Genomic DNA, 21,322 nt, shown 5'->3' with positions numbered 1-21,322 from the left:
CTGTAGTCCCAGCTACTGGGGGGCAGGCGGATAAGGCAGGAGAATGGCGTGAACCCGGAGGTGGAGCTTGCAGAGAGCCGAGATCACCCCACTGCACTCCAGCCGGGGTGACAGAGCGAGACTCTGTCAAAAAAAGAAAAAAAAAAAAAAAGAAGGCAAAAACTTATTAGATTACTGCCTTGTTTCCCATTCCTTCTTTCCAAAGGTAATTGCTATAAAGTCCATTTGTGCATATATATATATATATATATATATATATATATATATATATACACACACATATATACATACTTTCCAAATATTTTCCTTTCCTTTTTATTTTTAATCTAACCTTTTTGAATAGGCTATCCATTTTCAAGTTTCAAATTTCTTTTTTCTTTTCTTTTTTTTTTTTGAGATGGAGTCTCGCTCTGCCGCCCAAGCTGGAGTATAATGGCGTGACCTCGGCTCACTGCAACCACTACCTCCCGGGGTTCAAGTGATTCTCCTGCCTCAGCCTCCCTAGTAGCTGGGATTACAGGCACCCGCCACCATGCCCAGCTCATTTTTTGTATTTTTAGTAGAAACGGGGTTTTACCATGTTGGCCACGCTGGTCTGGAACTCCTGTCCTCAGGTGATCCACCTGCCTAGGCCTCCCAAAGTGCTGGGTGAAATTTCAAAAGGTACAAAATGGTGTACTGTGAAAATTCTTACTCCTCTTTAACCTTCTGTTCTCTCTTCACAAACAACCAATGTTAACAATTTCTGTCTTTTTTTTTTTTTTTTTTTTTTTTTTGAGACAGGGTCTCACTCTCTCACCCAGGCTGGAGGGTAGTGGTATGATCTCAGTTCACTGCAACCTCAGCCTCCAAAGTTCAAGCAATTTTCCTGCCTCAGCCTCCCGAGTAGCTGGGACTACAAGCGCCCACCACCATGCCCAGCTAATTTTTGTATTTTTAGTAGAGACAGGGTTTCACCATATTGGCCAGGTTGGTCTCGAACTCCTGACCTCAAATAATCCACCCATCTCAGCCTCCCAAAGTTCTGGGACTACAGGTGTGAACCACTGCACCTGGCCCAACATTAAAAATTTCTTGCGTATCCTTCCAGTGGTATTTTATGTACATGTGAGAAAAAAACATATATTATTACCAATAGTTACACAAATGATGCCACACTATATACCATGTTCTGCACCAGTTTTTACTTAATATTGTATCTTGAAGATTATTCCACATCAATACACGCACAGCCTCCTTAGCTTTTTTTTTTTTTTTTTTTTTTTTTGAGACAGAGTCTCGCTCTGTCACCCAGGCTGAAGTGCAGTGGCACAATCTCGGCTCACTGCAAGCTCTGCCTCCCGGGTTCATGCCATTCTCCTGCCCCAGCCTCCCGAGTAGCTGGTACTATAGGCGCCCACCACCATGCCCAGCTAATTTTTCGTATTTTTAATAGAGACCAGGTTTCACTGTGTTAGCCAGGATGGTCTTGATCCCCTGACCTCGTGATCCACCCTCCTTGGCCTCCTGAAGTGTTGGGATTACAGGCGTGAGCCCAGCCTAGCTTTTTTTTTTTTAAACACAGTTAAAGAGCATTATATTGTTTGAGTGTGCCATAATTTAACCAACGCCTGCCAATAGAAATTTACATTATTTTCAAATTTTTTGCTATTTCAAACAATTATGCTGCAGAAAATAATTTAGCACTTGAGTCATTTCAAAAGTATGCAAATTCAAAAGTATATAGCAGCCAGGCACAGTGGCTCCACTGCACTCCACTTGCACCACTGCACTCCAGCCTGGGCAACACAGTGAGACTCCATCTCAAAACAAACAAACAAACGAACAAAAATATGTCACTTAAGTCCTGGAAGTTGAATTGTTGATTTAAAGAATATTGCAGGGCTGGCTGGGTGCCGTAGCTCACGCCTGTAATCCTAGCACTTTGGGAGGCTGAGGCAGGTGGATCACCTGAGGTCAGGAGTTTAAGACAAGCCTGACCAACATGGTGAAAACCCGTTTCTACTAAAATTAAAAAAAAAAAAAAAATAGCCTGCCGTGGCCACATCAGGTGGCTGGTGACTGGGGAGGCTGAGGCAGGAGAAATGCTTGAACCCCGGGAAGCAAAGGTTACAGTGAGCAGAGATCCTGCCACTGCACTCCAGCCTGGGAGACAGAGCGAGACTCTATCTCAAAAAAAGAAAAAAAAGAGAAAGAAAGAAAAAGAAAAGAAATAAGAGCTAAACAAAGCCAATAGAATAGGAAAAGAGGCCGGGTGCAGTGGCTCACAGCTATAATCCCAGCACTTTGGGAGTCCAGGGCAGGTTGATCACCTGAGGTCAGGAATTCGAGACCAGCCTGGCCAACATGATGAAACCCCATCTCTATTAAAAATATAAAAATTAAGGCCGGGCGCGGTGGCTCAAGCCTGTAATCCCAGCACTTTGGGAGGCCGAGACGGGCGGATCACGAGGTCAGGAGATCGAGACCAGCCTGGCTAACACGGTGAAACCCCGTCTCTACTAAAAAATACAAAAAACTAGCTGGGCGAGGTGGCGGGCGCCTGTAGTCCCAGCTACTCGGGAGGCTGAGGCAGGAGAATGGCGTAGACCCAGGAGGCGGAGCTTGCAGTGAGCTGAGATCCAGCCACTGCACTCCAGCCTGGGCGACAGAGCGAGACTCTGTCTCAAAAAAAAAAAAAAAATTAGCTGGGCGTGGTGGTGGGCACCTATAGTCCCAGCTACTCGAGAGGCTGTGGCAGGAGAATCACTTGAACCTGGGAGGCTGAGGTTGCAGTGGGCCGAGATCGCACCACTGCACTCCAGTCTGGGGTGGCAGAGTGAGACTTCATCTCAAAAAAAAAAAAAAAAAAAAGGAAAAGAAAGAAGAGGAAGGCCGGGCGCGGTGGCTCAAGCCTGTAATCCCAGCACTTTGGAAGGCCGAGGCGGGCGGATCACAAGGTCAGGAGATCGAGACCACAGTGAAACCCCGTCTCTACTAAAAATACAAAAAATTAGCCGGGCGCGGTGGCAGGCGCCTGTAGTCCCAGCTACTCAGGAGGCTGAGGCAGGAGAATGGCGTAAACCCAGGAGGCGGAGCTTGCAGTGAGCCAAGATCGCGCCACTGCACTCCAGCCTGGGCAACAGCGTGAGACTCCGTCTCAAAAAAAAAAAAAAAAAAAAAAAAAAGAAAGAAGAGGAAACAAGTTACACTGAATAATGGTTCAAGACCACCAAGTATATGGCCAAACTGCCTGGGTCTGTCACTTTTTAGCTGTGTGGCTTTGGGAAATTTATTTCTGTGCCTCCGTTTTCTCATCCATAAAAAAGGGACAATAATATTAGTTCTTACCTCATAGGATAATTGTGAAGTTTAAATGAATTAATAACTGGCAAGTGCTTAGAACAGTTCCTGCTATGTAGCAAGTATTCAATAAATAGAGTGTGTGTGTGTGTGTGTGTGTGTGTGTTTAGGGAGTAGTATGTCTAAAATTTCTAGCTCAGGTTAGAAGGTGATACCATGATGAAATGAGTTTATAACATGATGAATTTCAATTATCTGGAGGAACCCTTCACTTCTCCACACCTCAATTTCTGCTGTCTTAATTGGAAATAGGCACTTAGGGTAGTCCCAGGAAACTGGTGAGCAGGTGAAGTGAGCACAGGTGAAAATGTGATCAACAGGAGAGAATTTCAAGGACTTGGGAGTTCTAGCTGCTTGGGCTCTGTTTCCAGCCTCACACACAAGGTTCTGGTTTGTACTTTTTAAATGAAAAATTTGTGTGTGTGTGTGTGTGTGTTTGAGACGGACTCTCAAAACGGAGTCTTGCTCGGTCACTCAGGCTGGAGTGCAGTGGCGCGATCTCCTTTCACTGAAGCCTCTGTCAGCAGGGCTCAGCGATCCTCCCGCCTCAGCTCCGTAGTTGCTGGGACCACAGGCGCGAACTACCACGCCTGACTTTTTTTATCTCGTATTTTTAGTTGAGATGGCGTTTCACCGTATTGCCCAGGCCGGTTTGGAACTCCTGGGCTCTAGCAATCCTCCCGCCTCGGCCTCTCAAAATGTTGGGATTACAGGCGTGAGCTACAGCGCCCGGCCTGGGGAATCTTTTCTACAGAAATAAAAGTACTACTTCAAAAGGATGTTTATTTTTATTGTTGCGCTATTTGTCGGGGCTGAGAACGGAAAACAATCTAAACAAATATGGTTTAACCTTATTATTCAGGTGTCAAAAATACAAGTTATTGTTGTTGTTTTTTGTTTGTTTGTTTTTGAGATGGAGTCTCGTTCTATGGCCCAGGCTGGAGTGCAGTGGCGCGATCTCCGCTCACCGAAAGCTCTGCCTCCCGGGTTCATGCCATTCTCCTGCCTCAGCCTCCCGAGTACCTGGGACTACAGGCGCCCACCACCCGGCTAATTTTGTGTGTGTGTGTATTTTTAGTAGAGACGGGGTTTCAACGTGTTAGCCAGGATGGTCTTGATCTCCTGACCTCGTGATCCGCCGCCTCGGCCTCCCAAAGTGCTGGGATGACAGGTGTGAGCCACCGCGCCCGGCCAAAAATACAAATTTTACCTTTTTTATTGGCTTCAGGTAATGTCCACATGTTAAATGAAAACAAAAATCTATATACAGGAACGTGTGCACACAAGACTAGAAAATTAAGCTGTATTACCTGAAAGGAGCGGGGTGGTAAGTGATGGGGCAAGAGAGAATTTTATCACGTTTTTCTTATTACATTTTGATAGCCTTTACAATTTGTATAACTTATGTAACAAAACAAACTCAAGTAAAACTGAAAGAATAAAGCTCTGAACCTATGAGTGCTTCCCTCAGTCTTTACACTATGAATGTAGTAATGTGGCCACTAGTCGAGGGTGGTAGGACAGGCGGAGACTCGGTAATATACTCCTGGCCACGCCCACTCTGCCCTGCCAGTCGCTTCTCACGTGTGTCCCTGGAAGGCTCTGCCTTAACGCATGCGTAGTTACCTTAGTTTCGTCGCCTCTGAGGGGCGCCCCGCGACTTTGGATTTGACCCCATCAGGCTACCGTCGCGGTGACCGGAACGGCACTAAAGGTTTGCTTCCGGGCGTTTCTTTTGCTTCCCCTTCCCTCCTTCACGCTTTCTCCCCTCCCCCTCCTCCCTTATCCCTTCGCTTTCGCTCTTTTCCGTCGAGGCTGACCCATGAGTTGTGAGTCTGGGGTCTGGTTGGTGAAAAAGAGCCCTTAAAGCTGGAAGACGGGAGGTGTGGGGAATACTGTTAATTGAGTTATTTGGTGACCAAAGGCTTATCTGGGATGTTTTGTTTGTGGGAGGGGGTCGGGCGAGGGTGGGAAGGAAGTCTTCCCCAGAGGCGAACGGGGGCGGGGCTGAACTGGGTTTGCGAATGGGTAGGACGCACCCCTAGAATAGGTAGCACGGGAGTGGGCTGGTGTGTGGGCAAAGGAAAATGGAGGCGTTGAAAATCAGGTTTGCTTTAACCGTTTGATTGAAAAAGCAGTTCACACGAATGTGTGAAGTATTTTGGTTGTGGATGTTAGGTAGCCACGTTTTATTCCCAGCTTGCTTTACTTCTCTGTCCTTTGGGGGAAACCTTTTTGCTGCGAGCTTTGAATATCATAGACTTTTTAAAAAGTAAATTTCCACATGGAAGCAAAGTAATGTAAGGGGAAGAAGTGATGAAAGAGAAAACACTGAATTAGTGAGTTACAAATCAACTCCATCCCCAGGTAGAAGTTTTGTTCAAATTAGGCATAGCATACAAAGATTTATCACATAATCTTTAAGTTAAGGAACACGTATAGACCACAAAAATATCTTCTCCTGGATTGGTTCTCTTCGGTATCCCAAAGCATTATTTTTAAAGTTTGGTTTGTTTTGAGACAGGGTCTCGCTTTGTCACCCAAGCTGGAATGCATAGGGCAAACATAGCTCACTACAGCAGCCTCTCCTGGGCTCAAGCGATCCTCCCACCTCAGCCTCCTGAGTAGCTGGGACTAAAGGCATGCACCACCACACCTGGCTAATTTTTGTATTTTTTTTGTAAAGACGAGTCTTGCCATGTTGCCCAGGCTGGTCTTGAACTCCTGCCCTCAAGCGACCTTCCTGTCTCGGCCTCTAAAAGTGCTGAGATTACAGATGTAAGCCACTGTGCTAGCCCAAAACATTATTTTCAGTAGCTCCCTACTGCTTAATGAATGTTCTCCATGCCCTCTCAAACTTTTAAAGCTTTTTCAGGCCTGTTAGTGTGTAGTAGAAGATAAGAACTCTTAAAAATCTCAGCATCAGATTCTGGAGAATGGGGAAGAAGAACATGGACTATTTGAATAGAATAACAGGCAGCAGAACAGGAATTAGTTTTATTAGGGAACTGAAATTCTCTATTGATTATAGTTAAAAGGACTCCAGTTTAATTTGTTTTCTGTTCCATGCAGAGGACAAAAGCATGTCTTCCCTTCCTGGGTGCATTGGTTTGGATGCAGCAACAGCTACAGTGGAGTCTGAAGAGATAGCAGAGCTGCAACAGGCAGTGGTTGAGGAACTGGGTATCTCTATGGAGGAACTTCGGCATTTCATCGATGAGGAACTGGAGAAGATGGATTGTGTACAGCAGCGCAAGAAACAGCTAGCAGAGTTAGAGACATGGGTAATACAGAAAGAATCTGAGGTGGCTCACGTTGACCAGCTATTTGATGATGCATCCAGGTGAGAACTCCATGGAAAATAGAGGGAAATCTCTCCATTGGGAGATATTTTTAGAGAATAATTGTTCATGACCTTGTACCAAGCATTTTATTTTATTTTTTGAGACGGAGTCTCGCTCTGTCACCCAGGCTGGAGTGCAGTGGAGTGGTCCCAGCTCACTACAACCTCAACCTCTCAGGTTCAAGTGATTCTCCCGCCTCACCCTCCCAAGTAGCTGGGATTACAGGCATCCGCTACCACGCCCAGCTAATTTTTTATATTTTTAGTAGAGACAGGGTTTCACCATGTTGGCCGGGCTGTGTACCAAGAATTTTATACTTTATGAAGTACACATATTTAGAACCTTACTCTTCCTCGAAGTTTATGGTAAAAAATCTGACCTTACAGTCAGCCATAAATATAATTTTCATCTGTCAGCAGCTAACATATGATCAGCAGTAAGGGAGTCCAAGTCTTAAGTCCTTTCCCCTTCTTCCTCCTGTGCTCTGTCTTAGAACAATTGCTTCATTTCCCTAGTAAGATCATCCAGGGAGTGAGGATTGTACAGAATTTCTGTCTTACGTAACTCCGAAGCATTAATCAGTTCCTATACCCCCCAAAAGATTTGTTTCTAGTGCTCCAGTTGTCACTTAGAATACATTTTTAAAAATTTATTATTATACTTTAAGTTCTAGGGTACATGTGCACAACCTGCAGGTTTGTTACATATGTATACATGTGCCATGTTGGTGTGCTGCACCCATTAACTCATCATTGACATTAGGTATATCTCCTAATGCTATCCCTTCCCCCTCCCCCAACCGCACAACAGGCCCTGGTATGTGATGTTCCCCATCCTGTGTCCAAGTGTTCTCGTTGTTCAATTCCCACCTATGAGTGAGAATATGCAGTGTTTGGTTTTCTGTCCTTGCGATAGTTTGCTCAGAATGATGGTTTCCAGCTTCATCCATGTCCCTACAAAGGACATGAACTTATCCTTTTTTATGGCTACATAGTATTCCATGGTGTATATGTGCCACCTTTTCTTAATCCAGTCTATCATTGATGGACCTTTGGTTTGGTTCCAAGTCTTTGCTATTGTGAATAGTGCCGCAATAAACATACGTGTGCATTTGTCTTTATAGCAGCATGATTTATAATCCTTTGGGTATATACCCAGTAATGGGATGACTGGGTCAAATGGTATTTCTAGTTCTAGATCCTTGAGGAATTGCCACACTGTCTTCCACAATGGTTGAACTAATTTGCAGTCCCACCAACAGTGTAAAACTGTTCCTGTTTCTCTACATCCTCTCCAGCACCTGTTGTTTCCTGACTTTTTAATGATCGCCATTCTAACTGGTGTGAGATGGTATCTCATTGTGGTTTTGATTTGCATTTCTCTGATGGCCAGTGATGATGAGCATTTTTTCATGTGTCTTTTTTGTTTGTTTGTTTGTTTGTTGTTTTTTTTTTTTTTTTCAGACAGAGACTTGCTCTGTCTCGCCCAGGCTGGAGTGCTGTGGCGTGATCTTGGCTCACTGCAGCTTCCACCTCCTGAGTTCAAGCAGCTCTCCTGTCTCAGCCTCCCGAGTAGCTGAGACTACAGGTGTGCACCACCACACCCGACTAATTTTTGTATTTTTAGTAGAGATGGGGTTTCACCATGTCAGCCGGGCTGGGGAGGTCAAATTCCTGACCTCAAGTGATCCACCTGCCTCAGCCTCCCAAATTGCTGGGATTACAGGCGCGAGCCACCACACCCGGCCAGGATAGATTTTCAGATAACAGCAAGGTAAATAATTAGGTAAGTTTGAAAGTACTGTACTTTGGGCTTACTTTGGATTTTTGAGGAACTAGTCTGGAAACTAAACCACTATTTAAAACATTTTTCTATAGAAAAAGCATTTTAAATTCTAAACAGAGACACTGGAATGTGGCCCATTTAAATTGAGGACCGTATATACTTAAATATATATAAATTGTAATGGATTCTATATCTCTAATTCCTCTTCTGGCTTTGACTTTTCTGCGTGTGTTCCAATATTAGGGCAGTGACTAATTGTGAGTCTTTGGTGAAGGACTTCTACTCCAAGCTGGGACTACAATACCGGGACAGTAGCTCTGAGGACGAATCTTCCCGGCCTACAGAAATAATTGAGATTCCTGATGAAGATGATGATGTCCTCAGTATTGATTCAGGTAAGGGATGAGCTTTGGATAGGAAAGTCTCAGGATTGAAATTAAAACACTGGGCTGGGCACGGTGGCTCAAGCCTGTAATCCCAGCACTTTGGGAGGCCAAGATGGGCAGATCACGAGGTCAGGAGATCGAGACCATCCTGGCTAACACGGTGAAACCCCGTCTCTACTAAAAAATACAAAAAATTAGCTGGGCGCGGTGGCGGGCGCCTGTAGTCCCAGCTACTCAAGAGGCTGAGGCAGGAGAATGGCGTAAACCCGGGAGGCGGAGATTGCAGTGAGCTGAGATCCGGCCACTGCACTCCAGCCTGGGCGACAGAGCGAGACTCCGTCTCAAAAAAAATAAAAAAATAAAAAAATAAAGAAATTAAAACACTGGAAGATGAGCAAATGGAAGATAATAGAAGAGAGGAGAAACCATTGTCACTAACTCCATATTTCAAACTGCCTGAGCTGGCTATTAAAGAAAAAAATGCAGCATTGTTAGTGTCATGGATGTTCCCTATGTGCTACAGCCTGATTGCATTACTTTGCTTTCCTCATTCTGTGTAACCACTATTTTGGGGTATTCCATCAAAGAGTGGAATTACCAGGACTTACAGTAAGTGTATGTTTTGTTGCTAGGATATAAAAAATACGGTTGGTTTTTGTGTATTGATTCCTTAGGATTTTCTTTTTTCTTTTTCTTTTGTTTTCTTTTCTGTTTCTTTTTTTTTTTTCTTTTTTTTTCTTTTTTTTTTTTTTGAGACAGAGTCTCACTCTTTCACCCAGGCTGGAGTGCATGCAGTGGTGCAATCTCAGCTCACTGCAACCTCTGTCTCCCGGATTCAATATGTTCTCTGCCTTGACCTCCCAACTAGCTGGGATTACAGGTGCCCCCCGCCCCGCCCCACCACCACACCCAGCTAATTTTTGTGTTTTTAGTAGAGTCAGGGTTTCATCATCTTGGCCAGGCTAGTGTTGAACTCCTGACCTTGTGATCCACCCACCTTGGCCTCCCAAAGTGCTAGGATTACAGGCATGAGCCACTGCACCCAGCCAATTACTTAGGATTTTCTAAAACTAATTCATGCAAATAAAGTCTGTTTTACTTCTTCTTTTCTACCCTGGATATCTTTTCTTTCTCTTTTCTTATTGTACTCACTAAAACCTTCAGTACAGTGTCGAATACGTTTTAAGAGCAGGCCTGGCACAGTGGCTCATACCTGTAATCCCAGCACTTTGGGAGGTTGAGGTGGGAGGATCCCCCGATCCCAGGAATGGCCAACATAGCAAGACCTCATCTCTACTAAAAGTAAAAAAAGTAGCCAGGCATGGTGGTGCGCCCCAGTAATCCCAGCTACTTGGGAGGCTGAGGTGGAAGGATCTAAGTACAGGAAGTTGAGGCTGCAGTGGGCTGTGATCGTGGCACTGTACTCTAGCCTGGGTGACTAAGGGAAACTCTTGTCTTCCAAAAAAAAAAAAGGTTTTAAGAACAGACATCCTGGCCAGGTGCGGTGGCTCATGCCTGTAATCCCGGCACTTTGGGAGGCTGAGACAGGCAGATCACGAGGTCAGGAGATCGAGACCATCCTGGCTAACACGGTGAAATCCCGTCCGTACTAAAAATACAAAAAATTAGCCAGGCATGGTGGCAGGCACCTGTAGTCCCAGCTACTCAGGAGGCTGAGGCAGGAGAATGGTGTGAACCTGGGAGGCAGAGCTTGCGGTGAGCTGAGATTGTGTCATTGCACTCCCGCCTGGGTGACAGCGAGACTGTGTCTCAAAAAAAAAAAAGAAAAGGCCGGGTGCAGTGGCTCACACCTGTAATCCCAGCACTTTGGGAGGCTGAGGCTGGCGGATCACAGGGTCAGGAAGGAGTTTGAGACCATCTGGCTAACATGGTGAAACCCCATCTCTAGTAAAAATACCAAAAAAAAAAAAAATTAGCCAGGCATGGTGGCGGGCACCTGTAGTCCCAGCTACTTGGGAGGCTGAGGCAGGAGAATGGTGTGAACCCAGGAGGCGGAGCTTGCAGTGAGCAGAAAATCACACCACTGCACTCCAGCCTGGGCAACAGAGCGAGACTCCGTCTCAAAAAAAAAAGGACATCCTTTTCTTCTTCCTGATGTTAATATGAAAGCATTTGGTTGTTAACCATTAATTATGTCAGCAGTAGGTTTTCTATAGATGCCGTTGATTAAATTAAAGGAATCCCCTTCTAATCCTAGTTTGAGAGATTTTATCGTAGCCGAATTGGATTTTGGATTTTGTCAGCTTTTTCTATATCATTCTCCTATGTTTCTTTTGTCTTTTATCATATTAAGAATGCATTACAGTAGCTGTTTTTTTGGATGTTAAACCAACCTTGCATTCCTGGAGGAAACCAGCCTTGGTCTTGAGGTATAATTCTTTTTACATGTTGCTGGATTGGATTTGCTGATTTAAAAAAAAAAAAAAAAAAAAGATCTTGGCCGGATGCTGTGACTCATACCTGTAATCCCAGAATCTTGGGAGGCTGAGTTGGGCAGATTGCTTGAGCCCAGGAGTTCAAGACCAGCCTGGGCAACATGGTGAAACCCCTTCTCTAATTTAAAAAAAAAAAGAAAAAATTTTTTTACATCTATTTCATGAGGGCTGTTGGTTTATAGTTCTGTTGTAGTGTCCTTGTTTGGCTTTGGTAGCAGGGTAATCTAGGCCTTATAAATGAGTTGAGAAGTGTTCCCTCCTCTGAGTTTGTATGGAATGATATTTCTTTCTTTTTTTTTTTTTTTTTTTTAGACGGAGTCTCGCTCTGTCACCCAGGCTGGAGTGCAGTGGCCGGATCTCAACTCACTGCAAGCTCCGCCTCCCGGGTTTACGCCATTCTCCTGCCTCAGCCTCCCGAGTAGCTGGGACTACAGGTGCCCGCCACCTCGCCCGGCTAGTTTTTTGTATTTTTTTTAGTAGAGACAGGGTTTCACCGTGTTAGCCAGGATGGTCTTGATCTCCTGACCTCGTGATCTGCCCGTCTCAGCCTCCCAAAGTGCTGGGATTACAGGCTTGAGCCACCACACCCGGCCTGAGTTTAATAAATTCAGTACTGAGGCCATTTTGGTAGCAGGGTAATCTAGGCCTTATAAATGAGTTGAGAAGTGTTCCCTCCTCTGAGTTTGTATGGAATGATATTTCTTTCTAAAGAGTTTGATAAATTCAGTACTGAGGCCATTTTGGCCTGGACTTTTCTTTGTGGATTTTTAAAATCTTTTATTTTGGAATAATTTTAGATTTATAGAAAAATTGAAAATAATGGAGTTCCTATATATCCTTCATCTAGTATATATGTCAAAAGCAAACATTGGTATATTACTTTTTATATAAACTCCAGGCTTTATTCAGCTTCTGGACTTTTTCTGTTCTATGATCTAATCCAGGATATCACACTAAATGTGTTCCAGTGTGATGTTTATTTATTTTCTTCCTTTTATTTACAGGGTTTGATTTGTTCTTCTTTTTCTAGCCTCTCAAAGTGGAAGCTCGCATTATTGATTTTAGACCTTTCTTCCTTTGTAATATAAGCTCTAAAGCTATTTATTTTCCCATAAGCATTGCTTTGCTGCGTCTCATAAATTTTTTTCCATGGAGTGTCACTCTCAGGATATCATACATTTTTTTATGTTGTGTTTTCAGCTTCTTTCAACTTGACATTTTTAATTCTCCTTGTGGTTGTTTGATTCTAAATATTTGGGGGTTTTTTTTATTTCTTTCTGTTGTTAATTTTTAATTAATGTTATTGTGTTCAGAGAATAAACTTTGTATAATTTTAGTCTTTTTGAATGAATGAATGAATTGATTGATTGACAAGTTCTCACTCTGTTGCCCAGACTGGAGTGTGATGGCATGGTCATAGCTCACTGCAGCCTCAACCTCATGGGCTCAAGTGATCCTCCCACGTCAGCCTCCTGAGTAGCTGGAACTACAAGTGCATGCCACCACGCCCAGCTAACTTTTTTTTTTGTAGTAGAAATAAGGTCTCACTATGTTACCCAGGCTGGTCTCGAACTCCTGAGCTCAGGCAGTCCTCCTGCCTTGGCCTCCCAAGGCGCTGGGATTATAGACCTGAGCCACCATGCCTGGCCTGTTTCGTTATTTTTGTTGTTGTTGTTGTTGTGTTGTTTTGAGACAGAGTCTCACTCTATTGCCCGGGCTGGAGTACAGTGGCATGATCTTACTGCAACTTGTGCTCACTGCAACCTTTGCCTCCCGGGTTCAAGCAATTCTCCTGCCTCAACTTCCCGAGTAGCTGGGACCACAGGCACAGGCCACCACGCCTGGCTAATTTTTGTATTTTTAGTAGAGGCAGAGTTTCTCTATGTTGGTCAGTCTTGTCTCAAACATCTGACCTCAGGTGATCTGTCTACCTAAGCCTCCCAAAGTGCTGGAATTACAGGCGTGAGCCACCGTGCCTAGCCCTGTTTCTTCTTTATTGCCTTATTTTTAGTCAAAGATTTCAGAAAACCCCTGTCATTCTTCTGATTTTTCTTTTTCTTTCTTTTTTTTTTTTGAGGTGGAGTTTTCACTGTTGTTGCCTAGGCTGGAGTGCAATGACAGGATCTTGGCTCACCGCAGCCTCCGCCTCCCGGGTTCAAGCAGTTCTCCTGTCTCAGCCTCCCAAGTAGCTGGGATTACAGGCATGCACCACCATGCCCAGCTAATTTTGTATTTTCAGTAGAGACAGGGTTTCTCCATATTGGTCAGATTGGTCTCAAGCTCCTGACCTCAGGTGATCCACCTGCTTCGGCTTCCCAAAGTGCTGGGATTACAGGAGTGAGCCACCACACCTGGCCCCTGGTTTTTCTTTTTTTTAGCTTTCTTAAGAGGGGTTGTGGCCGGGCGCGGTGGCTCAAGCCTGTAATCCCAGCACTTTGGGAGGCCGAGACGGGCGGATCACGAGGCCAGGAGATGGAGAGACGATCCCGGCTAACACGGTGAAACCCCGTCTCTACTAAAAAATACAAAAAAACTAGCCGGGCGAGGTGGCGGGCGCCTGTAGTCCCAGCTACTCGGGAGGCTGAGGCAGGAGAACGGCGTAAACCCGGGAGGCGGAGCTTGCAGTGAGCTGAGATCCGGCCACTGCACTCCAGCCTGGGTGACAGAGCAAGACTCCGTCTCAAAAAAAAAAAAAAAAAGAGGGGTTGTGTCTGTACCTAATCATAATCTATTACAAATTAATACTGACTTAATTCTGGTAAAAATACAGCCACTTGGCACCAGCGTACTTCTACTTTCACTCTCTTTCTGTGTGATACTGTTGTCAAATATATTATAGCTACACGTTTAAAACCAATAATTTAGTGTTAAAATTACTGCTTTAAGCAGTCTCATGTTTAAAGAAGGTAAGGGAAGAAAAGAAAAATATGTATTTACCCAGATGTTTGTCATTTCTGTTGCTCTTCATTCCTTCCTGTGGATCTATCATCCAATGTCATGTTTTTCCAGGCAGATGGTTTCCTTTAATATTTCTTGCAGTACAGTTCTGCTGACAGTGGATTTTCTCAGTCTTTGTTTACCTGGGATATAGAATTTTTTTTTTTTTTTTTGAGTCGGAGCTTTACTCTTGTTGCCCAGGCTGGAGTGCGGTGGTGAGATCTCGGCTCACTGCAACCTCTGCCTCCCAGGTTCAAATGATTCTCCTGCAACCTCCTGAGTAGTTGGGACTACAGGCATGCACCACCACACCTGGCTAATTTTGTATTTTTAGTAGAGACAGGGTTTCATCATGTTGTTCAGGCTGGTCTCAAACTCCTGGCCTCAGGTGATCCACCCGCCTTGGCCTCCCAAAGTACTGGGATTACAGGCGTGAGCCACTGTGCCCAGCCCTACCTGGGATATAGAATTCTTGATTGACAGAGTTTTCTTTCAGCACTTTGAATATGCCATCCCTGTGCCCTCTGGCCTCTGTTATTTTTGATGGAAAATCAGATGAAATTATTTTTGTACCATGTATATGAGTCAGTTTTGTCTTGCTGCTTTTAAGATTTTCTTTTTTTCCTCTGATGTTAGTTTGACTGGGATATATCCAAGTTCTCTCTTTTTTTTTTTTTTTTTTTTTTTTTTTTTTTTTTTTTTTTTTTGAGACGGAGTCTCGCTTTGTCGCCCAGGCTGGAGTGCAGTGGCCAGATCTCAGCTCACTGCAAGCTCCGCCTCCCGGGTTTACGCCATTCTCCTGCCTCAGCCTCCCGAGTAGCTGGGACTACAGGCGCCCACCACCTCGCCCGGCTAGTTTTTTGTATTTTTAGTAGAGACGGGGTTTCACCATATTAGCCAGGATGTCCAAGTTCTCTCTTAATCCTACTTGAGGTTCATTTAACTTCTTGGATATGTAGATTCAAGTCTTTACCAAATTTGGAATATTTTATCTATTATTTCTCCATATTTTTTTTTCTATTCCCTTCTCTCTCTCCCTGTTTCTGGGATTTCCATTACATATATGGTGGAATACCTGACCTTCATTGTTTCACAAGTCTCTGAAACTTTGTTCATTTTTCTTCAATTTTCTCTCTGTGCTTTGGGTTGGATAATTTCTCTATATAGGTATCTATATATTCTAGTTCGTTGACTCCTGTTCTGAATCTGCCACTTAGATCCTCTAATATGTATTTCATTTCAGCTTTTGCATTTTCAACTCTGGAATTTCCATTTGATTCCTTATTTTATAGTTTCAGTTTCTCTTGAGATTCTCTTGTTAAGTATTAGTGTATTTTCATTTAACCTTTTAACTTAATTTCCTATAGTTCTTTGAACATATTTGTAAATCCAGTATCTGGGATCACTCAGAGTCAGTTTTATTGACAGGGTTTTTTGTCTTGAGTGTAGGTCACACTTCCATGTTTCTTTGAATGTCTCGTCTCTTTTTGTTGAATATTGACTATTTTAGATAATCTAGCAACTCTGAATTTTAATTTATTTTCCTGAGAGTTCCATATCCTAGTTTTTCTTTTCTTTTTCAATTAGTTAAAATTGAAAATAGATTCAATTTAGTTGAATCTGGGACTGAAATTGCCAAGTCTGTCTTCCCTGCAGCATACACCTGCTGACATCTCTGTTCAGTTTTTTTATTTTTAATTTTTTTTTGAGACAGAGTCTCGCTGTCGCCTAGGCTGGAGTGCAGTGGCGTGATCTTGGCTCACTGCAAGCTCCACCTCCTGGGTTCAGACTGTTCTGCCTCACCCTCCCGAGTAGCTGGGACTACAGGCACCCACCACTACGCCCGGCTAATTTTTTGTATTTTTTGTATTTTTTGTATTTTTATTTTTTGAGACGGAGTCTCGCTCTGTCACCCAAGCTGGAGTGCAGTGGCATGATCTCGGCTCGCTGCAAGCTCCACCTCCTGGGTTCACACCATTCTTCTGCCTCAGCCTCCTGAGTAGCTGGGACTACAGGTGCCCGCCAACACGCCTGGCTAATTTTTTCTATGTTTTAGTAGAGACTGTTTCACCGTGTTAGCCAGGATGGTCTCCATCTCCTGACCTCGTAATCCACCCACCTCGGCCTCCCAAAGTGCTGGGATTACAGTCGTGAGCCACCCTGCCCGGCCTCTGTTCAGTTTTTTTATTTTAACTTTTAATTTTTTAGCTTGGCTCCTATGTATTGAGTTTTTTATTTTTTGGAATAGTTTAGCTAGTGAGGTGAATGCATTCAGAGTTACATTTAGTTCTGACGTCTCCCTTGGCTTTGACTTCTTCAACATTGTGTTGATGCATGATGATTAGCTTATTTACTTTCTGCAGCATGGTATTCCATTGTATGCATATAACACAGTTTATCAATTTTCCTGATTGTGGACATTGATTTACATTTTTTGAGATTACAGATAACACTACTGCAAATAATCTTGTACATGTCTCCCAATGCACATGTGCAGGAGTCTTTTTAGTGTATATACTGTAAGAGAGTCACTAGTTCTTAGGACATAGAAACCTCAACCTTATTTGATATATTTTTTAGACAGTATCTCACTCTGTAACCCAGGCTGGAGCACAGTAGTGCTATCATAGCTTACTGCGACTTCAGCCTCCCAAGTAGCTGAGACTACAGGCATGTGCCACCGTGCCTGCCTGATTTTTAAAAAAAAATTTGTGGGTTGCTCACAGTGGCTCACGCCTGTAATCTCAGCACTTTGGGAGGCCAAGGCGGGTGGATCACCTGAGGTCAGGAGTTCGAAACCAGCCTGGCCAGTATGGCGAAATCCCATCTCTACCAAAAATACAAAAATTAGCCAGGTATGGTGGTGGGTGCCTGTAATCCCAGCTACTGGGGAGGCAGAGGCATGAGAATTGCTTGGACCCGGGAGGCAGAGGTTGCTGTGAGCCGAGATTGGGCCACTGCACTCCAGCCTGGATGACAGAGTAAGAATCTATCTCAAAAAAAAAAAATATATATATATATATATTATATATGTGTGTGTAAATATACATGACATGTATGTATATATAATATGTATGTGTGTGTATATATTATATATATAGTATTACCACCGAAGGGATTATTATGCAGCCACTTAAAAAAAAAAAAAAAAAAGACAAACATAGGGTAATGTTGACATTATGCTAAGTGAAATAAGTCACAAAAAGACAAATGATTTCACTTAGATGAGATATCTAGCATTCAATGGTGGCCTCCAGAGGCTGGAGGGAGGGGCTAATGGGGAGTGTTTAATAGGTGCAGAGTTTCAGTTTTGCAAGATGAAAAGAGTTCTGGAAATGGATGGTAGTTATGGTTGCACAACAATATAAATATACTTAATACCACTGAATTGTACACTTAAAAATGATTAGAGTCGGCTGGGCGCGGTGGCTCAAGCCTGTAATCCCAGCACTTTGGGAGGCCGAGACGGGCGGATCACGAGGTCAGGAGATCGAGACCATCCTGGCTAACACGGTGAAACCCCATCTCTACTAAAAAATACAAAAAACTAGCCGGGCGAGGTGGCGGGCGCCTGTAGTCCCAGCTACTCGGGAGGCTGAGGCAGGAGAATGTTGTAAACCCGGGAGGCGGAGCTTGCAGTGAGCTGAGATCCGGCCACTGCACTCCAGCCTGGGCGACAGAGCGAGACTCCGTCTCAAAAAAAAAAAAAAAAAAAAAAAAATGATTAGAGTCAGGTGCTGGCTTTTGCTTATGGTCCTGGCTACTCAGGAGGTTGAGGTAGGTAGGTCATTTAAACCCAGGAGTTCAAGGCCAGCCTGGGCAATGTAACGAGAACCTGTCTCTTTAAAAAGACAATAACAAATGTTGACAAGGATATGGAGCAATTGAAAACCTCATAAATTGCTTACGGAAATGTAAAATGCTATAGCCACTTTGGAAAATAGTCTTTTGGTTCCTCAAAAGGTTAAATATAGAATTACCATAACCCACCCACTCCTGGCTATATGCCCAAGAGAAATTAGAACATATGTTGATGTAAAAACTGATAAATAGGCCGGGCGCGGTGGCTCAAGCCTGTAATCCCAGCACTTTGGGAGGCCGAGGCGGGCGGATCACAAGGTCAGGAGATCGAGACCACAGTGAAACCCTGTCTCTACTAAAAATACAAAAAAATTAGCCGGGCGCGGTGGCGGGCGCCTGTAGTCCCAGCTACTCAGGAGGCTGAGGCAGGAGAATGGTGTGAACCCGGGAGGCGGAGCTTGCACTGAGCCGAGATCGCGCCACTGCACTCCAGCCTGGGCAACAGCGTGAGACTCCGTCTCAAAAAAAAAAAAAAAAAAAAAAAAAAAACTGATAAATAAATGAATATTCATATCAGCATTATTCATAATAGGCAGAAGTAGAAACAGCCCAAATGTTCATCAGCTGATGAATGGATAAACCAAATGTGGTATACACATGCACCCATGTATTGACTGCTATAAAATATTATTCAGGGCCAGGCACGGTGGCTCAAGCCTGTAATCCCAGCACTTTGGGAGGCCGAGACGGGTGGCTCACGAGGTCAGGAGATCGAGACTATCCTGGTTAACACGGTGAAACCCCGTCTCTACAAAAAAAATACAAAAAACTGGCCAGGCGAGGTGGTGGGCGCCTGTAGTCTCAGCTACTCGGGAGGCTGAGGCAGGAGAATGGCATAAACCTGGGAGGCGGAGCTTGCAGTGAGCTGAGATCCGGCCACTGCACTTTAGCCTGGGTGACAGAGTGAGACTCCGTCTCAAAAAAAAAAAAAAAAAAAAGAAAATATTATTCAGCCATAAAAAGGAGACAAGGGGCCGGGCACGGTGGCTCATGTCTGTAATCCTAGCACTTTGGGAGACCAAGGTAGGTGGATCACGAAGTCAGGAGTTTGAGACCAGCCTGGCCAATATGGCCGTCTCTACTGAAAATACAAAATTTAGCTGGGTGTGGTGGCATGCGCCTATAATCCGAGCTACTCAGGCGGCTGAGCCAGAAGAATCACTTGAACTCAGGAGGTGGAGATAGCAGAGAGTTGAGATTGCACTGCCGCACTCCAACCTGGCAACAGAGCAAGATTCCGTCTCAAAAAAAAATAAAAAATAAAAAAGTGAAGTACTGATACATGGTACAACATAGATGAACCTTGTATGAGGGACCACATATTACATGATTCTCTTTATATGAGATATTCAGAATAGGCAAATCCGCAGAGACAGAAAGTAAATTTGTGATTGCTAGAGTTTGGGGGAAGGAGGAATGGGAAATGACTGCTGTAGTATGAGGAAATTTTTGGAGTGACGACATTTTTCATCACTCCAGAATTCAACAGTGATGATAGTTTAATTACCAAAAACCACTGAATTACACTGTTTTTTTTTTTTTTTTTTTTTTGGATGGAGTCTCGCTCTGTAGCCCAGGCTGGAGTGCAGTGGTGCGATCTCAGCTCACTGCAACCTCCGCCTCCCGGGTCCCGGTTCAAGTGATTCTCGTGCCTCAGCCTCCCGAGTAGCTGGGATAACAGGCACTTGCCACCATGCCCAGCTAATTTTTGTGTTTTTGGTAGAGATGGGATTTTACCATGTTGGCCAGGCTGGTCTGGATGCAGTCTTGGCTCACTGCAACCTCCACCTCCTGGTGATTTTCCTGCCTCAGCCTCTCATGTAGCCACGTATCTGGGATTACAGGTGCCTGCCACCACGCCCGGCTAATTTTTGTGTTTTTAATAGAGAAGGGGTTTGGTTTCACCATGTTGGCCAGGCTGGTCTGGAACTCCTGACATTAGGTGATCCGCCCACCTTGGCCTCCCAAAGTGCTGGGAGTACAGGTGTGAGCCACCACCCCCAGCCTTTTTTTTTTTTTTTTTGGTGAAAAGGGTTTTTCTATGTTGCTCAAGCTTGAACTATACATTTTTATTTATTATTATTATTATTTTTGAACCAGAGTCTTGCTCTGTCAACCAGCCTGAAGTGCAGTGACACAGTCTTGGCTCATTGCAGCCTCTGCCTCCCAGATTCCAATAATTCTGCCTCAGCTTCCCGAAGAGCTGAGATTACAGGCATGTGCCACCATGCTGTCTAATTTTTGTATTTTTAGTAGAAACAGAGTTTCACCACATTGACCAGGCTGATCTCAAACTTCTGACCTCAGGTGATCTGCCCACCTTGGCCTTGCAAAGTGCTGGGATTACAGGCATGAGTCACCGCACCTGGCCTAATTTTTTTTAAGAGGCAGGCTCTTGTTATGTTGCCCAGGCTAGTCTTGAACTGGCCTCAGGGGGTCCTCCCACCTAAACCTTCCAAGTAGCTGGGATTACAGGTGTGAACCACCATACCTGGCCATTTACTTTGTGTCTTTCCAGACCCTTTTGAGTACTTTATATTTGTGTGTATACCTGTATCAAGATTATTTTCAGGCCGGGCGTGGTGCCTCAAGCCTGTAATCCCAGCACTTTGGGAGGCCGAGACGGGTGGATCACGAGGTCAGGAGATCGAGACCATCCTGGCTAACACGGTGAAACCCCGTCTCTACTAAAAAATACAAAAAAAAAACTAGCCGGGCGAGGTGGCGGCGCCTGTAGTCCCAGCTACTCGGGAGGCTGAGGCAGGAGAATGGCGTAAACCCGGGAGGCGGAGCTTGCAGTGAGCTGAGATCCGGCCACTGCACTCCAGCCTGGGGGACAGAGCGAGACTCTGTCTCAAAAAAAAAAAAAAAAAAGATTATTTTCAGTTATTATCAATAATGCTCCCATAATAATGCTTTTGAGTAAGTTAGTTCTTAATTTCCCAGAAGTTCCTGTAAGTCTCTTACACTCATTAGAATTCTTCTCGTCCATAGGTGATGCTGGGAGCCGAACTCCAAAAGACCAGAAGGTAAGTTAGGATGGTAAGGGAACGGTGAGAGAGAAGAATATGAAAATAGGAGAATTTTCTGGCCTAACCATTTAATCACTTTAGCTGTCAATATCTAATCATTCACCCTGTGATCAGCCCGTTGCATTGCAGTCCTCTAATTGGTGTTGTAAGAATTCAAAAAGAGGTTAGCAGGAAATGTT

The 21,322-nt window shown here is 44.3% G+C and overlaps 1 protein-coding gene and 2 long non-coding RNA genes across 30 annotated transcripts in view; 2 read left to right on the top strand and 1 right to left on the bottom strand.

Annotated features, from left to right (window-relative positions):
- Nucleotides 1-4,909: 4,909 nt before the first annotated feature.
- SETDB1 (SET domain bifurcated histone lysine methyltransferase 1) overlaps nucleotides 4,910-21,322 on the top strand; it is a 41,391-nt gene continuing 24,978 nt past the window's right edge. For 7 of the 28 annotated variants that reach the window (XR_013398382.1, XR_013398370.1, XM_077947409.1 and 4 more), the window contains exons 1-4: nucleotides 5,127-5,171; nucleotides 6,415-6,685; nucleotides 8,715-8,866; nucleotides 21,106-21,140. Coding sequence is in view for 19 of the 28 variants with exons in the window: in XM_077947409.1 (XP_077803535.1) it covers nucleotides 6,426-6,685; nucleotides 8,715-8,866; nucleotides 21,106-21,140 (447 nt within the window). In the remaining 9 variants the exon portion in view is untranslated. Of the gene's footprint in view, nucleotides 5,057-5,126; nucleotides 5,257-5,339; nucleotides 5,450-6,414; nucleotides 6,686-8,714; nucleotides 8,893-21,105; nucleotides 21,141-21,322 lie in introns of those variants that run through there. The other 21 variants (XR_013398376.1, XM_077947413.1, XM_015151793.2 and 18 more) reach the window with 11 other exon arrangements.
- The window catches only part of LOC144331470 (uncharacterized), a 37,363-nt gene continuing 22,447 nt past the window's right edge, over nucleotides 6,407-21,322 (bottom strand). Inside the window, exon 2 of the long non-coding RNA XR_013398538.1 lies at nucleotides 6,407-6,843. This is a non-coding gene — a long non-coding RNA (uncharacterized LOC144331470). The remainder of the gene's footprint in view (nucleotides 6,844-21,322) is intronic.
- On the top strand, nucleotides 17,048-18,216 carry LOC144331479 (uncharacterized). The gene is made up of 2 exons (XR_013398547.1): nucleotides 17,048-17,110; nucleotides 17,811-18,216. It is a non-coding gene; the product is annotated as an uncharacterized LOC144331479 (long non-coding RNA).

The sequence above is a fragment of the Macaca mulatta genome, chromosome 1 (genome assembly GCF_049350105.2).
Source record: "Macaca mulatta isolate MMU2019108-1 chromosome 1, T2T-MMU8v2.0, whole genome shotgun sequence".
In the NCBI taxonomy this organism is placed as follows: Eukaryota; Metazoa; Chordata; class Mammalia; order Primates; family Cercopithecidae; genus Macaca; species Macaca mulatta.
Note: the sequence above shows the minus strand (reverse complement) of the source record. Positions and strands in the feature narration are given on the sequence as shown.